This window comes from Myodes glareolus, chromosome 3, assembly GCF_982192425.1.
Source record: "Myodes glareolus chromosome 3, mMyoGla1.1, whole genome shotgun sequence".
NCBI classification, from domain to species: Eukaryota; Metazoa; Chordata; class Mammalia; order Rodentia; family Cricetidae; genus Myodes; species Myodes glareolus.
In genome coordinates, this window is record NC_142028.1 from 1,194,716 (window position 1) to 1,216,049 (window position 21,334).

Genomic DNA, 21,334 nt, shown 5'->3' on the forward strand with positions numbered 1-21,334 from the left:
TTCTTGGACTGTTTCCTTTACTTGTTTCATTGCTTTTTCTTAGTTTCTCAGGGTATCACTCACGGATTTACTTATTTCTTCAAACTTTTTGTTATATTTCTCATCCATTTCTATACTCATTTCTTCAAACTTTTTGTTATACTTCTCGACCAGTTCCTTAAGGGAGTTATTCATATCCTGTTTAAGGCACTCTATTGCTTTCATAATGGCACTTTTTTCCACTTCATCTGGGTTAGAGTGTTCAAATCCTTCTGTTGTAGGGTCGTTGGGATCTGATATTTTCATGTTGTTTTTCAGATTGTTGGAGGAGGTCTTGCCTTGGCTTCTGCCCATCTCTTCGATCAAATGCTCTCTATTGGAACTTCTGGTATCGGGTCAGGTTCCCTTGTTGGGCAGGGAGTTCACTGATAGAATGCCTACCTTTCCCCAGGCAGGGTATTGAAGCACAGGCACTCCCTCTTTCCGGGATGCCCCTACAGAGCAGGCCCAGTGTGCAAGGCAGCTGAACTGGGGAAATTTTATGGCCTCAGTGGGGGGGGAGAAATATAGAAATTTGTACCTGGATGGAAGCTGGGATGGCAGGCGGGAAAGCCTAGCAGGGTGGAAACAGCACTGCAGGCTGACCTGGGAGTCTATGGGGTCGGGGAAAGTCCTAGCTCCTCCTCGCCGGGCCCCTGCCGTGGGCCCGAATCAACTCACCACTCCGAAGGCCCTCTGGATGTAAGCTGGGATGGCTGGCGGGGAAGCTAGCAGGGTGGAGCCAGCAGAGCAGGCTGACCTGGGAGTCTATGGGGTCGGGGAAAGTCCTAGCTCCCCCTCGCCGGGCCCCTGCCGCGGGCCCGAATCAACTCACCACTCCGAAGGTCCTCTGGATGGAAGCTGGGATGGCTGGCGGGGAAGCTAGCAGGGTCTTAAAGAGACTTTAAATTGATTTCATTGACCTACAAACAAAGATATGGCATGTCTAAATCTTCAACAGAGTATGATGAGTCAAGAAAAGTCTCAAGTGGTGTGGGATTTCTATGGTCAGAGACGGTGACATTAATTACACTACCTGACTGTAGTAAGTTACATAGTTCATTTAAACTATAAAAAGATGCAATAGAAAAGTTTGGTTTTCTCTTCCATTCATGACGTTCGGTTGTATTTATATAATTTCCAACTTTACTCCCTGAATCAACCCTCAGGTATAATTATATGAACACTTAATACTTTGACTCTTTATGGATAACTAAATAATAAGCAAAAACATAACAAAGAAACACAAAATAAACAAAGTAACAGAAAATCACAAAAAGATTAATTTTTATTTATTAATTGATTTTCTCTGTTTACATAAAAAAGGATTTTGGTTTCTTTAATATGAGAGAATATTTTTCTTCCCCAAATTGTTTCTTGTGTTTTGTTTCTAGCAAATAGGTATTTGTTTTTTTTTTTCTGTTTGATGGGATATGTACCACACTTGGGCAAACAAGTTTAAGTCCATGTATAAAAAAATTTAGTTACTGCTGCTGAGATCCTTGAATTTTCTAACCTATCAGAAGATGGAACCTAAATTCAACAACAATGTCATCTGTATACTTTAAAGACCACTTAAAATTATAAAATAGAATAGATAAAAACAGTGTTGTGGTGTTGTGGGGATATAATACTTGGCTTGACCGATCAAATCTAGTAACTTTAACACTGCATTTGAATATACATGATAAAAGCATTATGTCTGAAGGATTCTTCTGACATTATTGTTTGACTAAAAATCCCTGTTTAATGCTTTTTCTCTTTGATGTGTGCTTTGGGTCTTAAAATTGTACTTTAATAAATAACATTGCAAGACATTATGTATATACAATTTATAGTTATAATTTTATCAGATACTTCTGTTTAAATTCTAGATTAAAAAATTCTATATGACTGACGTTCGATATCAACGAAAATAATCAGAAATCAATGCAAGAAAGATTCAAACTGAAGTAAAATTATCATGAATTAGAATGGACAACCTCTTGTTTTCAATGGTCCTCAGCTAAAATTCTACCAAATTACAGTTTCCCAGGTTGCTGCTTTAAATTATATTTTTTTTTCATTCTATTTTCCTCAATAAAGGACCATGATGCTTGATATGGGAAACCAGAGTTCCGTGACTACGTTCATCCTTCTAGGCTTTTCAGAGTACCCGCACCTACATGCACTGCTTTTCCTGCTGTTTTTTATCATCTACACAGTTACTCTGATAGGAAACCTGGGCATCATTGTGGTCAGAAGGATCAATCCCAAGCTTCACACACCCATGTACTTTTTTCTCACTCATCTTTCATTTTTGGATGTTTGTTATTCCAGTGTCTTTACACCTAAACTGTTAGAAATCTTGATTGTGGAAGACAGGACTATCTCTTTCAAAGGATGCATGACACAATTTTTTTTCATTTGTGCATTTGTGATCACAGAAATGTTCATGTTAGCAGTGATGGCCTATGACCGGTTTGTGGCTGTTTGTAACCCCTTGCTTTACACAGTTGCAATGTCTCCTAAGCTCTGTGCTCTCCTTGTAGCTGGAACATATACGTGGGGTGTATTCTGTTCCTCATTGATCACATACTCTCTTTTACAGCTTTCCTACTGTGGACCTAACATCATCAATCACTTTGGCTGTGAGTACTCAGCCATCCTTTCTTTGTCCTGTTCTGACCCCACCTTCAGTCAAGTGGTATGTTTAATCATTTCTATATTCAATGAGACTTGTAGCCTCCTCATCATCCTGGCCTCCTATGTCTTCATAGTTGTCACAATCATCAAGATGCCTTCAAAAGGTGGTCTCCAAAAAGCTTTTTCTACTTGCTCCTCCCACCTGACTGCCATCAGCATCTTCCATGGGATCATTCTCCTTCTCTACTGTGTGCCCAACTCCAAAAACTCATGGCTCGTGGTCAAAGTGGCCACTGTGCTTTTCACTGTTATGATCCCCATGCTGAACCCCCTCATCTACAGTCTTAGGAACAAGGATGTGAAGGGGACAGTTAGAAGACTCTTCAGCTTAAAACTGCATTCTCATGCAAAATAATTCACACATGAACTCTACTTTTTTATACAAGAATATTTTTTTACTTACAAGTTGTAATACTTTAGCGATAATTGAAATTATGCTATGTTTATTCCAATTATTTAACTTTGTGTTAAATATACAATGCTTTTCACCTTGCTAATAACATATTTCCTTGCACAAACATGTGAAATTTCTTATCAAATATTTTTAAAAATTTTCTATTCTGAATTCTGTGGAAGTTGGTTGAGAAAGGGAAATTACCAAGTAAACTCCTTCTAGATATATTATATTTTAAGTTGTTTTAAATAGATAAATAATGCATACAAAATGATAATTGCTTCTATATTACTCAAACCGAAGTTGTGATAACTATTTGTGAATTGGTAGCTTTAGTAAAAATTATTTTATTTCCATTTTAATGTTTTATTAAAGTAAAATCTTGTTTCACAACACTAACATATTATCTTAATTTAAAATAGAGTTTATTGAAAACATTAGCTAAGTACACAACTTGCCTTGAGTATACACATGTTATTCTAAGATGAATAAAATGTATTTTGTCATTGCCAATATAAAAAAAGAATTTTATCTATTCTTACTGTATGTATATACATATATATGTGTATATACATATATATATATATATGAATGATTGATAGAACCATCAAAATAATAGGCGATTTTGCTATCTTATGGATATTGAAAGTACAAATGATATTTTGTTATGCATTAATTCTACATAAAAATTAGAAGATCAGGTTCTATGACTCATTTTACTTGTGAAATATATGAAATGACCAAGCTGTTCTCTGTGCTATTACAAGCAGAATAGCCCTGCACCTTGAAGGAGGGAATTTGATGAAAGCAAGATGTTAAGGTGTGTGAACTCCAAAATCTCTTATTCTTTACACATTGTCTCATTTAAATCTCTTTGTTCATTATCATCAGCTGTAGGAAGAGGCTTTTCGTATTGATGTTGAATGATGAACTGATTTGTGGATTAAAAATATATCCTTAATAATCATATTATACCATATTCTAATTGAGTATCATTGGACATATCAATCACATTTTAAGACATTCCCCATGTACAGAAGTAGTTGGTCAACACAAAACATATTTCTTCTTTATATAGGATCTTTGTTCTTGTTCTAATATTATTGTTTATTAAAACATGTTTAACCTGTTCAAGTTCTTTGCATTTAATTGTGCTTAGTTACAAGTGTCTAGGGATCATCTCTTTCTTTTAGATTTTTCAGGATTTCAAATATAAATTTTTACACTTTTTTGTCACTGTCTCTCAGAATATCACTTATTAAACTCTTAAAAATTTAAGAATCTGTAATCTGTTATAGATCAATTTTAAAAGATTAATAATAATTGGAAATAGTTTGATATTTTGTTATTTAATTTGAAGAATGATGACTCACACTGTTGACACCAGAAATAGATTTTGCTGAAAATGTAGATAGTTTGAATTACTACATATATATGAGAAAAGTTAAGAGAATGTATTTTGCTTTCTCCTTTGTTCAATTAACTACATAACTCTGGATATGATGTACTGATAAATAATAGTTTACTTATGGTGATACTTTAATTATTGTTGATGATAAAGTGATAATTTAATTGCTATGAAACTGAATCACTCATAGTAGAGCTCTCCCAAAGCTTTACACAGGAATTAATACCCATACTTTCCAAATCAGCTAAGAATTTTGAACAGGCTCATGGCTAAACTAATTCTACTCATCTAGATTTTCCTTGATAGTAAAACTAGATAATGTTAGAGCAAACTATTGAACTGCATTCAATTTCCTGAAGAGTTAAACACAGCACTCATCAAAATATGCTCACATGCTAAATTCAACACAAATCACATTTGTTTGAATAATGGATTGAAAAGAAATCACATTTCCAATAGGAAGATAAATAAGTGGAGTACAGAACATGAGTAGACTCAATGAACGAAAATATGTGGTAAATTAGTAGACAAAGTGAGGAAGTTCCTTTGATAAAGTTTAAAACTATTTAATAAGAAATAATTCTGAATATTTGAAAGAGAAGGGACAGATATCAGTACAGTTAAGAAAAAGTACAAAAATCTTCAGTCAGAATTATACTAAATGGGCAAAATCTGAAATTGGAAGCTTTTTCTCTAACCTTATGCATGAGTACAATACATATTAATATGTAAAAGCCTCTGCCGTCAATGAAATTTAAGTCAGAACTTTGTTGAGATTCCTTCTCACATCATTTAGAATAAACAAATCCTAACTTACTGGCAAAGATATGAGAGTTGAGGATCCTATTCTTCAGAGATTTGATGTTAATTAATGCAACTGTGAATCAAAGCATTTAAGAGGTCCCCCACAACTAAAATTAGAAATACCATATAATCCAGTAACATCCTCCATGAGTAGGTACACAATGAATCTTAGTCAAAATATGATAGAGTCCATTGAACATGCATGTTTATCATAGCCATAACATCTAAATCATTCAATCAATCTTCTTATCTGCAAACAGCTGAATGGACAAAGTAATGTTATATGTGCACCTACACTCAGTCATTAAAGAAGAACAAATTGATGCCAGTTGTAGTAAAATGTTGGAATTGGAGGTAGCTGTCGATTTATAGTAAGCCTGTCTAAGAAAGAAAACTATCCTGATATGATTTCAAAAAGGAAGGCTAGTTAAAACAAGAAATAAATGGTGCCAACTGTGAAGAACGGCAGGGGACAAAAGAGGGAAACTTTAGTCTTGTGAATCTGGTTGAAGTCTAACATGATCTTGAACGAAATCTTCTAAGGTAACCCATTAGTTTTAGCAATATAGATAAAAAGGAATGTTGTTCCTACTTGGCATAGCAAAAAGCAGTATTTTGATGGTATTGATGCTGTGTTAAGGAAATAGGTTCAAAATGAAATTCCCAGGAGCTCAACTGTTAAGAGCATCGGCCATTACTACAGAGGGACCAGGTTTGGTGCCCAACATTCCTAGGGTAGTTTACCACAATGTGTTTTTCCAGTTCCAATTATCAAACCTCCTCTTCTAACCTCAGATGGCTCCAGGAGTGCATGTGGTACACAGACAAGGATTCAAGGAAGACACACATTCACATAAAATAAAATTAAATATCTCCAAATTTCAAAGAAATTATTGAAGGTAAAGGCTACTTATTTTTGGGAAATTGATAATTTCTACCACAGGCTTTATGAGCAATGGCAGGCTGTAGTGGTTCTCTTGGGAGGCAGAGGCAGGTGGAACTCTTGGGTTCAAAGTTTTCCTCATCTACACAGTGAATTCCACTACAGCCAGGGCTATGAAGAAAGACCCTGCTTCAAAGAAATAAATGAACAAAATCCCTGCAGAACCAAACATAATCAAAGCAATAATACAGGAATATCTACTGTGCATCACAAAACAGGAGCAGTTTTTTTGAGTACAAAAAATGTATTTTGAAGGAAAATAGCACCATTTGTATGATGGCTAGACACATACATAAATCTTTTAGTGTCTCAACATTATCCAGGATCCTACTTGTAGTCAAGAAAGGAGACTGGCTAAAATGGAATGGAGTCACACATGTCAGTTTGTAGCCAGAAAAGTAGATATTCTTTGTTCCAAAAGTATATTTAGACCAAAGGTCACTATAATAAGACTAAGTTCCTTAATGAGGTTTAAACTTATTCTTGCTGTTCTTTCAATAAGTATGTCAGTTATACATTTTCTTATACGTTTTGATCCATTACCTCCTACTAATACTTTCATTTTTCATATTAATATATATATAAAGAGTTAAACCAAATCTGGCCACTAGAATCACACAGACACACACAGAGACACACACAGAGACACACAGACACACACACATACAAAGTTCAATATATTATATTGAATGTTGCATTTTGAATTAGTATATACCTTAATATGCATATTTAGCATTATATATTTAATGACAGTAAATATTCAAAAAATTATATATATATATGTGTGTGTGTATGTATGTATGTATGTATGTATGTATGTATGTATGTATAGGTACATGAACTACAATAATGTAGCAGGTCCAGGCAGATAACAAGTTAAGAAATAAAGCAAAGAACAAATTACATGCAGTTCCAGTTTTTTTCATTTTCCTGGCTTGAAATTTTTCATTTTCCTATTGAAACATGTAGCTTTTGGGGTGGGGAGGGGTCAAGACAGTCTTTCTCTGTGCAACTTTGGAGCCTCTCCTGAAACTATCTCTGTAGATCACGATGGCCTCGGACTCACAGAGGTCCGTCAGCCTCTGTCTCCTGAGTACTACGATTTAGTTATGCACAACAACCTGCTGGCGTAATATGGCTTTCAGAAGGTATGAGCACATACAAAACAAAGCAAATTTTCATGATACTCAAAGTGAGAAACAGAACTGAATTGAGACCCTGAATTGACCCTGGCATGCATGATAGATATAATACCACAACTTACACTTTTGTCAACATAAATATGAGATAAGATGCATTTTCTCTCAGACATCATTTAGAAACCTTACCTATGGACCTGTGTTGAAAGTTTGCCCACAGTGTTTCTGTTATGAAATACTTAATGGAGACTAAGAGCACATTTTGAAGTTTATTGTGAGGATTTTCACATGGTGTTCAGCACATACAATCTGTTTCCAGACCACATGCAGTAGTTTGAATCTAATTGGCCCACATAATCCCATATGGAGTGGCACTATTAGCAGGTGTGGTTTTCTTGCCGTTGGTATGACTCTGTTGGAGGAAGTGTGTCACTGTGGTGAAGGCTTTGAGGATTCTTATGCTTGTAACACTGCCCAGTGAGCCAGTCAACTTCCAGTTACGTACAAGATGCAGGACTTTCAACTACTCCAGCGCCATGTCTGCATGCACTCTGCGTTGCTCCCTGCCATAATAGTAATAAACTAAACTTCTGAAACTGTAAGCCACCTCAAATAATTTTTTATAAGCGTTTCCATAGTCATCGTGTCTCTTCACAACAATACAAACCTTAAGTAAGACACCACATTAAAATATATGATAGTATAGGATGGGTGGTTGTGGTACATGGTTTTAAATCCAGCAGAACAGACAAATCTCCATGAGTGAGTTGGAGGCCAGTCCGGTCTAGAGAGTGAGTTTCGGGATAGCCAGGGCTACACAGAGAAACCTCGTCTTGAAAAAAAAATATGACAAGGTAAGAAATATCAACTGAAATATTGAAACAAAGTACAAGACATTTAAAATTAGAATTTTTGAACCAAAGTCTAATTCTATAGATAGATCATTCTCACTCTCCCTCTCCATTCTCCAATTTTTCCTGGGTGCCTCCTACTCTGTTGCAAACTCAAGGTCTATTATTCTTTAGTTATAATTATATATATTCAAGTTTATAAATATAAGCAGCTAAGATCATTTAGTATTGTTCAATCTTATTTAGAAGTGACCTCTTGGGATTGACTAACCTATCGGGAAGTATGTCCCTGGAGAAGACTGATTCTTTTTCTCTCAGTAACCATTAATTGTCAGTAACTTGTCCTCTAGGAGTGTAGCCTTGTGAGAATTCCCTCATCTTAGTAGGCATAAAAAAATAGTACTTTATTTTAGATCTTGTTGAAATTTCATGGTTGAAGATCCTCTGTCATATATAAAAGACATGTCCTAACAACTGACTTATTGTCCTGGTTCTCTGGCTGTTACAATTTTCTGTGCCCTCTTTTGTGATGTGACTTTACTATCTGTTTTCAACCTATAGGTCACAACCCCTTTGGGGGTTGTTTATCAGATATCCTGCATATCAGTTACTGACATTCCTATCTGCAACAGTAGCAAAACTGCAGTTTTGAAATAGTAAATATTTTGAAACAGTAAATAATTTTATTTTGGGGGTCACCACAGCAGGAGGAACTGCATTAAAAAGGCACATTATTAGGATGGCTGAGAACCACTGACTTAAAATTAGATATGAGGGCTGCCTTGCAGATGTGTTAAATAGGATAAGACACCCTGTGGTCAGTTATTGTCTGTGTTCTGATCCTTTGTTGTTTTCTATAATCATCTCCATCTGCTGCAAATGAAGTTTCTTTGATGAAGGTGTGAACTATGTTTTTCTGTGGAAATAAGGATAAGTATTAGAAAGCAATTAGAAAGTATACTGACTCAGTGAATTAGTATTAGTAGCTTCTCTTCTGGGATCCATGGCCTCAGCAGCCAGAGCAAGCAGGAAAGGTTTACAATACCAGACATGATTTCTCTACTATTCATTGAGATGTAAGTACAATTTCATAAATTTTGGTGACTTTTACAATATTTGTGACATCATTTCATCTTTCAGTATATCTTGCTATTTTATGTAAATAATTTATACGGTTTTGTAATGATTGAATTTTTATTTACAGAGGAGGGGCATGAGTTGTTCAGTAAGAAACACATGACATGTTCAAACAGAAAGTGGGCCGTGATTGAGATAAAGCATAAGTATGTCAAGGAGAAGTCGCTGATAAACACTTGATACATGAAATTCCAGCAGCTCATTTTAGAAGTGCGCCTGCCGTCCATAACCCACTCCTCTGCTGCAGACTACTGCTCAGGATGAACTCTGTGATTTCTTCCAACAGAAGCCAGAGGTGGAATGAGGGAAATGGGAGCATGGTGCCTTCTTTTATTCTCTTGGCCTTTTCAGAATTCCCTTACCTCCAGGTGCCCCTCTTCCTGGGATTCTTGATCATGTACACAGTCACCGTGTTGGAAAACCTCGGTATTATTTTTGTCATCAGGATTAACCCCAAACTCCACACTCCTATGTACTTTTTTCTCAGCCACTTATCCTTTGTTGATTTTTGCTACACGTCTGTAATTGCACCTAAGCTGTTAAACCTCTTGCTTGTAGAAGACAAGACTATCTCCTTTGAAGGGTGCATGGCACAGTATTTCCTTGGGTGTACATTTGTGATTACAGAGATGTTCATGCTGGCAGTGATGGCCTATGACAGATTTGAGGCTGTCTGTAACCCCCTGCTCTACACTGTTGCTATGTCTCACCAGCTCTGTTCTCTCCTAGTAGTCATGACCTACATATGGGCTGTCATCTTCTCCTCAACCCTCACGTATATCCTTTTGCAGCTCTCTTACTGTGGACCTAATGTCATCAATCACTTCTGCTGTGAGTACTCTGCCCTCCTTTCTGTATCGTGCTCGGACACCTCCTTCAGCCAAATGGCGTGTCTAGCCATTTCCATGTTTAATGAGGCTTGTTGCCTCCTGATCATCATCACCTCCTATGTTTTCATTGTTGTCACCGTCCTCAAAATTCCCACGAAGGGGGCCCTCCGAAAAGCCTTCTCCACCTGTGCCTCCCACCTCACAGCTATTGGTGTCTGTCATGGAATTGTTCTTCTACTATATTGTGTGCTCAAATCTAAAAGCTCACTATTTCTCGTGAAAGTAGCCACAGTTTTCCACAGCATGGTCATCCCTATGCTGAATCCCCTCATCTACAGCCTCAGAAACAAAGACGTTAAAGAGACTGTCAGGAAGTTAGTCTACCTAAAATGTGTTTTTCATTTCTTATAACCAAACATGTTTTTAATGATTTTAATAAATATACTTTATATATTTTATTTACAATTTGTAACTATTTCTGTCAAGAATAGAATATTCATTGGGGAAATTAATTGTGCATATTATTTTATACACTTATAATGAATAAATCTTAGTATGATTTAAGAATTACCTATAAGAGGTAGAGAAAGGAAATTATTTTTATGTTCTTCTCAGAATTTAGTATAATAATGTATAATTTTAAAATCTTTTCAAAATCATATTTTTAATAACTAACTTACTCTCCTAATATATATCAGTACTGAGATGTCCAGACAGGCAAAGAAAATATCTAAATGAACAAAAAAATGTAATTAATTCTAAACAGAAAACTCTAATATCGAAAAATTTACCAAATAAAATATCATTATATACACATATGAAAGTATACAGATTACTTTCATAATGTATATTATGATATAGTTCAGTTTATTCAAGTTTTATAAACTAAACTCTTTCTTTGCTATATGAGAAAATAGTCATAGGATTTAAAAAAATTCTAATCTTGCAGTTTTCTTTTGTGATAATGTAATCATTCAATCCCTATGATTTATTGTTATTTATGTGATATCTGAATGAGATTATTTTAAGTTCATTGTCTTTGGAAAGTATCATATTGATGTAATTATTTTTTAGGTTCTACCATAACTATCTAACATAACAGCAAGTATATTGATATTGACATGATTCATACATCTGATGCAGATGCTGACTATTTGAAAAAGAGCAATTAACAATTATAAATTATAATTATATCATTATAAATCTGTTATAAATTATTGTTAGTTAGTTAGTTCTATGCTATAGACCATCCATTTGCCCCTGTGACTTTACTGAATAACTGAAACTGAATTTTGCTAAATTACTTGAAACACAAGTTTCAAATCTAGGCTCCTAAACTAGTAAATTTTAGTGTTTAAGCCTATGTGCATGAAGACATCCATAGAACATTAAACTCTTCACCTGGTTGGAAGCAGAGTCAGACTTGAGTAATCTAACTCTCCTCACGTCACAGACTGCATTTCACCTGTTAACATTTCAAAACTCAGAAGAAATTGGAAGTCTAAGCCCAAGATCTACAGAGGAATCTAGTAATGTTTCTGAACAATAAGTTTTGTTCACAAAGTAATTGGAGTAACACGGTCCATACTTAGTCAAGGTGTTAATAATCTATTTCAGGTGCTAAACTCCATAGCCATTGGAATTGTTGCACTAGTTGATATACTGCATACTGCAGATGTTTAAATGAAAATGTGAAATAAAACTTTTATTCTCCTGAAATTTAAGAGCTTCAGGATAAGTAAGGTAGAAAATACAAATGAAGTGTAATTGGAACATAAACTTACAGACTAGAAAAACAACTCCTGGAGAGAGTGGAAGTAAGGACAAAGATCTTGAAATATCCTTTTCACTTTTGTAGATTCAGTGAAGATAGAAAGCAATGAAAGTCAGACCTAAAACTGACAGTTAAGGGGCAGATTCTGTGACTATATTATAATTTCATAAAAACCTAACTACTAAAGAACTACTGAATATGAAATCTTAGAATGATTCACAAGTCCCAATCATTAATGCTCCAAAGTTCTTGGTTTAATTAATTCTAGATAACTATGTGACCATTTTCACAAAATTACACTGTGATTTTACTTGCAAGACACTTGTTTACATAGTATATTTATTGTTCAGGATTTGTGCAAGAACTAGTGTGTAATTCAGACCTAGTTCAGAAAGCTTATTAGATGGTTAATGAAGAGGTAACAATAAGCTTCTTGAAATCATAAACGTTGCTGCAGTTTCTGTTATATAGTAATTCAGAAAGGTATCAGAATATTTATTAGTAAAATAAAAGAAAATTTGATATTGATTTAAAAAATTGTCCATAAATACATAGTCCAACGCTTTACTAATCAACCACTCAAACAAAATCTCTTAGTGGATAAGCATTGAGTTTCTGGTTCTCTAGTAAACTTCAGACAGATTCTAGGATTGTAGTGATTTGAAGTTATTACGGTCAATTCATTAACTGCATATTATCAGTTATAGAAAAAGTAATATTGATTTTGACTTCATTAAATCTGGACCTAGATGAAATTACTGAGAATAGAGCATCTAGTTCTTAGTAATGACTCTTGTTTAGGAAAGTTAATGTTATGATACTTTTTAATTCTAACTGGTATAATGATGTTTATGTAAAGGTAAAACAAAACATCTTAAATGTCTTCAAATATTTGAAAGCATAAACTGAAATAGAGTAAATAGGTTCTTTGAAACCCATTAAACTCTTAACAATAAATATTATATTAGAATATAAAATTGACAAAATTTGTGAATAAAGACATTCTTTTTTTTTAAATATTTAAATTAAATTTTATTAAATTATAAAAGTTTCCATTTCCGCCCCCCCTCCCAACACCCTCCCACTCCCCCCACTCCCCCCCTCCTTCCCCTTCGTCCCCCAGGGCAGTCAGGGTTTCCTGACCTGTGGGAAGCTGCAGCTCCCTCCCCCTCCCTCCAGGTCCAGGAAGGCGAGCGTCCAAACAGACTGGATCCCCAAAATCCAGCATATGCAGAGGAAACAGGTCCCAGTGTCATAGTCAATGGCATTTCAGAAAGACCCCAGGCCAGCCACAGTCAGAGAATCCGGCCAAATTCCGAGAATCTGGCTAGATCACGTCCTCGTTCAGTCCCAGACCGACTGGCCCTTTTACTCGGCAGTTAAAAACAATGACATCTTGAATTTTGCATGCAAATGGATGGAAATAGAAAACGCTTTACTGAGTGAGGTAAGCCAGACCCAAAAAGAGGAACACGGTATGTATTCACTCATAAGTGGATTCTAATCATAATTAAAGGTCTTTGAGCCTATTATTTGTGATCCTAGAGAAGCTAAATAAGAAGATGAACCTGATGAAGATTATTTAGCTATCCGCCAGGAGGTAGGAAATAGACAAGAGTCCCAGGTAACCTCGGGTGCATGGGGGGGTGGGAGGGTCGATGGAGAGGGAGAGGGCTAGAGAGAAGGGAGTAGGGGAGGAACGGGGAAAGCTTGGTGGCCGGGGATGGGGGGGGAGGGAGGTAGGATGAATATGGGATCAGGGAACAATATATTTCAACTAAGGGAGCCATTTTAGGGTTTACAGGAGACTTGATTATATATGGGATCCCAGGTCCAAAGAGAAATCCCCCAGATTGTTCTCTGGACAGAGGAGAGGGTGCCTGAATCGGCCGTGGCCCATGACCATACTGATGTATATTTTGCTTATCACCATAGATCCTTCATCTGGCGAAGGACAGCTATGCAGTCGGAGGCCCACATTGGAGCAACGGATTGAGCCCCCTGAGGTCCGGAGGAGGAGCGGAAGGAGGAGGAACATGAAAGACGAAATCAGTACTGCGAGGGATGCTATCACCCACTGATACAAGGGAACGGATCTAATAAAGACATTCTTAAATATGGAATTGCCTGTGAAGGTTAGTATTATACTGTTTGAAGGGGGACTTTAGATGTGAGTATAGGATTTTAGTTTTCAAGTGTATAGAACTAACATTGCTAATAAAGACAAAAGAACATACAAAAAAATCTATAATTCTATGATTTTAAAACATGCCAAATATGTTGATAGTTATATCGAGACTTAAAGGAAGATCATGTAGATCGTCTCAGTTAAAATTTATCCTAACAGTTTTACAAAATAAAAATGCTCTGCATGAAAAATGTAAATTAAAATCAGAATACTTACAATAATGAAAGTTATAGAACCTGTTTAGGTTTGAGAGTGTTATACCTTGAGCACATGATTGCTCTGTCTCTGAAGATGTGTATTGGAGGGGAGCTGGAAGTTGAGTGGAGATGGATTTCATTCTTAGAACAAGCCATGGTTCTTCTATCAGAAATAATGCTGACTAGGAGCACTTTGGCATCTTCTGCTCTATATTCTACACTTATCACTTCCTTATAAAGAAGTCATGCATTGTAATTTGTGTAACCGTGGGCTTAGGAGCTCCCCAGCTGAAAATTTTACATTAATCTCCAGTTTTCACTTCATTAAGTGTTTGATGACTGCTGGATGGAGAAAAATCAGTTTTCTTTTAGGATTGCAATTCCTGAGAGACTACTCATGCTCCAGTATGTGGCACTATTCACATGAACATATATGCATAATTAATGGATTCAGGGAAAAGGGAGATCTGAATGATATAGAAGGGGTTAGGGAAGATCCATTACTATGGATCCGTGTATATCACACAAAACAATTTTTATTAAATACAATATAGAGAATTTCACTAAAATGGAAGAAAAAGGTTCATGACGTTGTGTGGGGGAACTGGGAGTGACGAATAGGAATGGATAGAAAAGATGTGGATTTGATCAAAGTACATTGCATGCTTGTATGGAATTTGCAAACAATAAAACAGCCCCTAAATATGTACTGCAAGAAATATTCTTCACTTGTTCCTCCTCTATAATGATACCAGCAAATTCCTTGAAATATTCCTCAATTTTAACATGGTGCTCAAACCTTGAACTCAGAGCTGCTGGTCATTTTAAGAATTGCATTTACCACACTGTGAATTTGCTGTTGGATTCATTACCTACAGCTGTGGAAACAAACAGTGCTAGACATCAGAAAATTAAACATAAAAAATGTCTTCTTCCTGAATATAGTCACACACATACATGCACACATTCATGCAACTTATATTCCTACATACATGTACATACATTTTCCTCATTTTTATGAGTACTTGATATTTCTTTGATACCTATTATATTTTCTTAAAATAATAGAGTCATATATTCAGAACCTAGTTACTTGTTTTATATATAACTTTGGTTATTGCATACCTATACTGTGAAGAAAGGAGATTATCACTCAGGAGATATCAATTGTAGTGTGTGTGTAAGTACCAAATGTTTCTCACTTATCTTTGAGAAAATTCTCTGCTCACTAAACTTGAGTTGAGAGGTTTTATTTCTTTTGTCTCCCCTTAGTGCTCTGTCTTAGATGAATACATGTATACTCACCTTTTCTAGAAAATGAAACAGTGTAGACTTATTTTTAGTATACTTGTAGTAAAGATGATCATGTTTTATACAAAAACAATACATCAAGGTGTCTTCCTGCTGCATAATGATTTTCACAGTATCACTTTCATACCAATATATGTAGTTTTCTATGTTCTGATTTGCTTTGAGACTCTCTGGGCAATCAGAACATGTTTGTGGGTTGTCTTCTCTACATTACAAGTTCACAGTAAGAATGGGATACTTATCAACATAATGTCTTCACTCTCTCTCTAGCCAGATAAATAATTCAGAAAGTCAAAACAGTAGTAGGAAAAAAAGAATAATACGATCAGAATAGAAAATAAACTTTTTAAGAGGAAGTAGAAAACCCCTCTTTGTAGTATTCTTAAATGCCATAGATTCAACTCAATTATTTAAAAATTGATAATAGATTCTTCTCTCATAAAATACACTCTAATAACTCCAATTCTCCCAGTTTCCCCACCATATCTAGACAATACTTGAAGAACTCGATTCTACATTAGACATATTTGAAAATGCATGTTTATTGCTGCACTACCCTCAACAAAACAGAAGTTAATGTAAATGACAATCAACTGGTGACTACATACGACTACATACATGACATGTGGCACATAAAGAGAATGAAATTTATGTTCTTTGTAATAAGATGAATAAAACGGATTGATCTTAACAAAATAAATCATTCATAAATAAAACTTTGAATTTTTCTCTTTCATATACAAGTTCAGAATTTCAGAATTCATATTTGGGCTTATAAATTAGCTTTAATTTTATGAAACTAAAAAAGGTCATATGCAATACTAAGTAAGTAGGGTGAAAATCAAATGAGGATAATGGAATACATACTACATAATAGGAAAGAGGGTCATTGCTGAGAAGAAAGGAACAAGTGTGTATAGATCATAGGACACAAAATGTTAAAGGAAAAAATAAATAGAGAAACTATATTTATAAAAACATAACAGAATCAACTACTTTGTATGCTTATTAACAGATATTAAGTAAAATATAAAAATAATTTATGAAATTGACATAGATAAGACCCAGGGAGGACATGAGAAGAAATTTCTTGCAGAATGTTGGAGTTTCAAGAGTGAAAAAAGATTAACTAAATTTTCAAGAACTATGAATAGAGGAACGAACTACAGAACATAGTTAAAGAATGTATCAAAACTGGTTCACTACTTTTGGCCAATTTATGCATTAACAAACATAAGGGATTAGTAATGGAGAAACCATGAAGAAGTGGAAAAAACAGGTCTAAAATATTTATTTTTCATTATTAAATAAATCCATGACTACACTAAAGAATAAACACTAGCAAAAAGAAAACCCATATCAAAAATACAATAAAGAGGTAGATTTATATGATGCTTATGAGTTCTTATTGCAACCTTATCTGAGAAGTGGATGAGTTTGGGTCGAAAAAGGTTGATGGGATGAAAGAAGTGAATGAAAGAAGGGAATTGGATTGGTATCTAAAATGAGAAAAGTGAGGCTGGCACCTGGAAATTCTTTCTGTCATACTCACAGCTATATGAACCCTGCTTGACTTTGCTGTTCTATCTTCTTGGGCCTGAAGCCAGCAAACATAGAGGAAGAAAGAGAACCATATTATTTATTACTAATTTTTATTTCAAAGTAAAGAACAAATTTATGTCCTTTATGGGAAGATAGATCTACCTGGAGATCATGTTAATGAAATAAATCAGAGTTACAAAAAAATGGATTTTTCTCTTATATGCAAGAATTGGATTTCAGTATTTATATTTGTGCTTATATATTGACTTATATTTTATGAATTTACAAAGTGGCAATATAATAGGATTGAACAGGTTGAACATGGTCAGAATCAAATAAGTTTAAAAGAATATGAACTATAAAAAGTTGAAGATGGGGCATTCTGAGAAGAAAGGAACCACTGTGTATAGACCATAGTACACAAAAGACACTTAAAGGAATAAAATCAGTAAAGAAAACAAATTTATGATCAAATGACATAACAAAATAAACTACTTTGTGTGCTCATTAACGTACAGCAATATAAAAGATAAAATTAGCCTACGATATAGTTACAGCCAAAAAGATAACAAGAAGACATGATAATAAATTTAGTGTAGCATAGTGCAATAAATCCAAGAATTAAAAGAAAGATTAAGTAAATTTCCAGGAATATGAATTCAAGATTATACTCTGGAGTACAGTTCACAGTGCATCAAAATTGGTTCATTACTAGTGGTCTACTTGTAGACGCACAAACACAAGGGATTAGGAATGCAGAAGATAGGAAAAGATTGATAGAAGAGGTATAAAATACATAGTCACAATTATTCATTAAATCCATGAATATTTTAAATAATGAACACTATCAAAAAGAAAATCCATAGCAAAAATATAATAACGTGTCATGTTTATATTAAGTTGATGAGTAATGGTTTTAAAGGAAATGCCAAGTAGTTTTAAAAGATGAACCCAAATCCAATGACAGGTCTTAATATCTTTGGGTCTAAGTTAAATGGAGACCCTAAGACCAATTATGTGAAGCATCAGCGAGGATGCTGTGCATCATCTGCTGTTTTAGTCACCTCATCTGTAAAAGTGACATAGAAATACTGACCACATTCAATTTTATAAACTTGGATCATGACAGTAGTTATTATAAGTGTATTACTTGGAGTGTAGAGAGAACTCAGCAGTATTCATCATGTCTCTCTCTTCTGTGGGGAAACTCAATGGTGACTTCTCACCCTTTATTGTATCTGTCCTGGGCTGTAGAAATAAGAAAAACATCTCTTATGTCACCTGTTTACATATTACACAGAGGTAATGCCCAGTAGTATCATACATTGTTCATCAAGAAACTTGAATTAAATAGTTATCTTAGGATACACTGAATCACACTGATTAATTTTATAACTAATTATACTAATAATTGAATCTTAAGAGGAAGTAATTTCGTTGCTGTTACAATGATATCCCACAGAGATTTGTACTTGTTTTCAGAAGCTTAGGATCATAGGCTTTGGGGATACACACACATAAAGACGATAGCATTTTCTGTAGTGATAGCATCAGGAGCAGAGGGTGGCATGTGATGTTTGTTTGACAGGTTGGTTGGTTGGTTGGTTGGATCTGCATAGATACACTATTTTGTGGTGGAATACACTAAAATAATAGTTTCTTACAGGTCAGTATTTGGATTTTCCCTTATTGGATAGTACTTGCTTTAGAGTCTGGGTATGCTAAAAATTTCTTCTTAGAACATAATAAGAATAAAATTATTCAAGTAGAAAGGAAAAAGCAAAGCATGCAGTTTATTTTACCCTATAATTATCATGTTTTGAATTTACTATTTTCTCTTGTATTTTGTGAGATCAAATTACAAAAAATATAAAATCAAGTAATGTTTTTTTCTTAACTATTAATGAAATTTCTGAATCACCCTCTTTTGTTCACTTGACTTATAAACTCTTTTGTTGTTCCTTTGGGGTTGTTTTTGTTTTGGGTTTTTGGTTTTGGGTTGTGTTGTTAATGTAGTTTTGTTGGTTTGGTTTGGTTTTTATTTTGTGAAATAGGGTTTCTCTGTGTAACTGCCATGGCTATCTGGTAACTTATACTGTAGATTATGCTAGTATAGAGACCCTCCTGTCTCTACTCCCGAGTGCTGGAAATAGAGGTATGAACCACCACCGCCCAACTGATTAATATGCTTTCCACATTAAAAAATTTACAATTATCAATAGGCAGTCTTCTTAAAGAGTTTTGGTCAACATCTTGATTAGAAATTATCTTTGAATTTCCCAAGAGATTCAAACCAACATATTTTAAAAGTTGTTAAATATACATGTATATTTAAGCTGAAGACCCACGAGTAGAAGGTGGAAAATAGCACTCAAAGGTGTTTATTTACTGAAGCATGACTGAAAATAAGTCTTAAAATTACCTAAATCATTGTGATTATTTCACAGTTGTAAATGACAGTATAGAAACTAACTTCATTCTCCCAATTTTAAAATACCTCACAGAAGCAAATAACTCATCACATCAGCCATACAAGTTTCTCTGGAGACAGTAATGGCCACCTCTAAACTTAGAAGTCAATTCAAGGACCTTAATATTTAGAAAATGTCTCATTATCCAGATGAGACTTCTGGGTGGATGAAATATGAATTTTAGAGAACAGGGAGTTAACTAAATAAGTAATGCTTAAAACTTTTTTCTATAAAGTCACAATTATGAAAAAAGAAAAACCATTACATACAATGCCCAAATTTTAGTTTTGCTTTGATTGCTGAATTAACCTGTGGACTTTAAGCACTTCTATTATCAAGGCCATGGTCAAGAATAAATTCAGATACACATTTTCTTATATCTTTACAGATATTTACTACAAACCCAAATCCAGAATCTGTTTAGAGGAGAGAGGCCAAGCTACATTTTAAAGCACATGATAAAGAATAATATAGTTCTTTTCTCCAAACACTTTTAAATTTAACACATGGTTGAGGGAAACTGCACCTCTGTGGCACAATTCATTCTCCAGGGATTTTCAGATGTCCCTGAGGTGAGTGTTGTCCTTTCTTTGGTGTTTCTTCTCATTTATGGGGTGACTGTCTTGGCCAACCTGGGCATGACTGCCTTGATTCTGGTCAGCTCCCAACTGCACACCCCCATATATTTCTTCCTCAGCCACCTGTCATTTGTGGATTTCTGCTACTCCTCCATCATTGTGCCCAAAATACTGGCTAATATCTTCAATAAGGACAAAGCCATATCATTCTGGCATGTATGGTCCAATTCTATCTACTTTGCACATGTGTGATCACTGAAATCTTCCTATTAACTGTGATGGCCTATGATCACTTTGTGGCCATTTGTAACCCACTACTGTACATGGTCATCATGTCCCCAAAGCTCCTCATGGTGCTGGTTTCTGGCTGCTACCGCTGTGCATCAGTGTGTTCTCTGATTCACTTGTGCTTAGCCCTTCTGATCCCATCATTTAGTTCAAATGTGATCGACCACTTCTTCTGTGATCTGCCTCCTCTCTTAAGTCTGGCTTGCTCTGATGTCACTGTTAATAAGGTGCTGCTGTTTGTCGTAGCCACCTTCAAAGAGAGCATGAGTATTGTGATTATCTTCACCTCCTACTTGTTTATCCTCATCACCATCCCGAGAATGCGCTCTGCAGAGGGGAGGCAAAAAGCCTTCTCTACCTGTGCCACTCACCTCACAGCCATAACTGTCTTCATGGAACATTTTCTTTCCATCTATTGTCCATCCACTTCAGAAACCAGTGGGGATGCCAACAAAGTGTCCACAGTGTTCTACACTGTAGTGATTCCCATGCCGAACCCCTTGATCTACAGCCTGCGGAACAAGGATGTGAAATGTGCTCTCAGTAAAGTTGTAAACTCTAAGATATATTCCTAATGAACATTGTATTGTCAGTGTGCAGAATTTTATGATAGATATGGGCAGAGAGATTAATAGATGAAACAAGGTTTTGCTACAAACTGAAGAAACAAGGCATTTCAGAGTGACTCTTCTTGTTTTGTGGTTTTCTTTTTCCATTTTGTGATTCTTAAATTACAGGCAAACATTTAAAAATACCACAATTGCTTTTAGACTATT

General features: G+C 35.1%; 2 protein-coding genes and 1 pseudogene across 2 annotated transcripts; all 3 read left to right on the plus strand.

The window, feature by feature from the left end:
* The first annotated feature begins 2,107 nt into the window (after nucleotides 1–2,107).
* Nucleotides 2,108–3,058, plus strand: LOC125399385 (olfactory receptor 1165). The gene has a single exon (XM_048432831.3). The coding sequence runs from the start codon at nucleotides 2,108–2,110 to the stop codon at nucleotides 3,056–3,058; it is 951 nt and encodes a 316-aa protein (XP_048288788.3).
* A 6,581-nt stretch (nucleotides 3,059–9,639) lies between these two features.
* LOC125399476 (olfactory receptor 1165-like) lies at nucleotides 9,640–10,620 on the plus strand. The gene has a single exon (XM_048432888.2). The coding sequence runs from the start codon at nucleotides 9,640–9,642 to the stop codon at nucleotides 10,618–10,620; it is 981 nt and encodes a 326-aa protein (XP_048288845.1).
* A 9,578-nt stretch (nucleotides 10,621–20,198) lies between these two features.
* On the plus strand, nucleotides 20,199–21,133 carry LOC125399475 (olfactory receptor 5L1-like; annotated as a pseudogene).
* The last annotated feature ends 201 nt before the right edge of the window (nucleotides 21,134–21,334 follow it).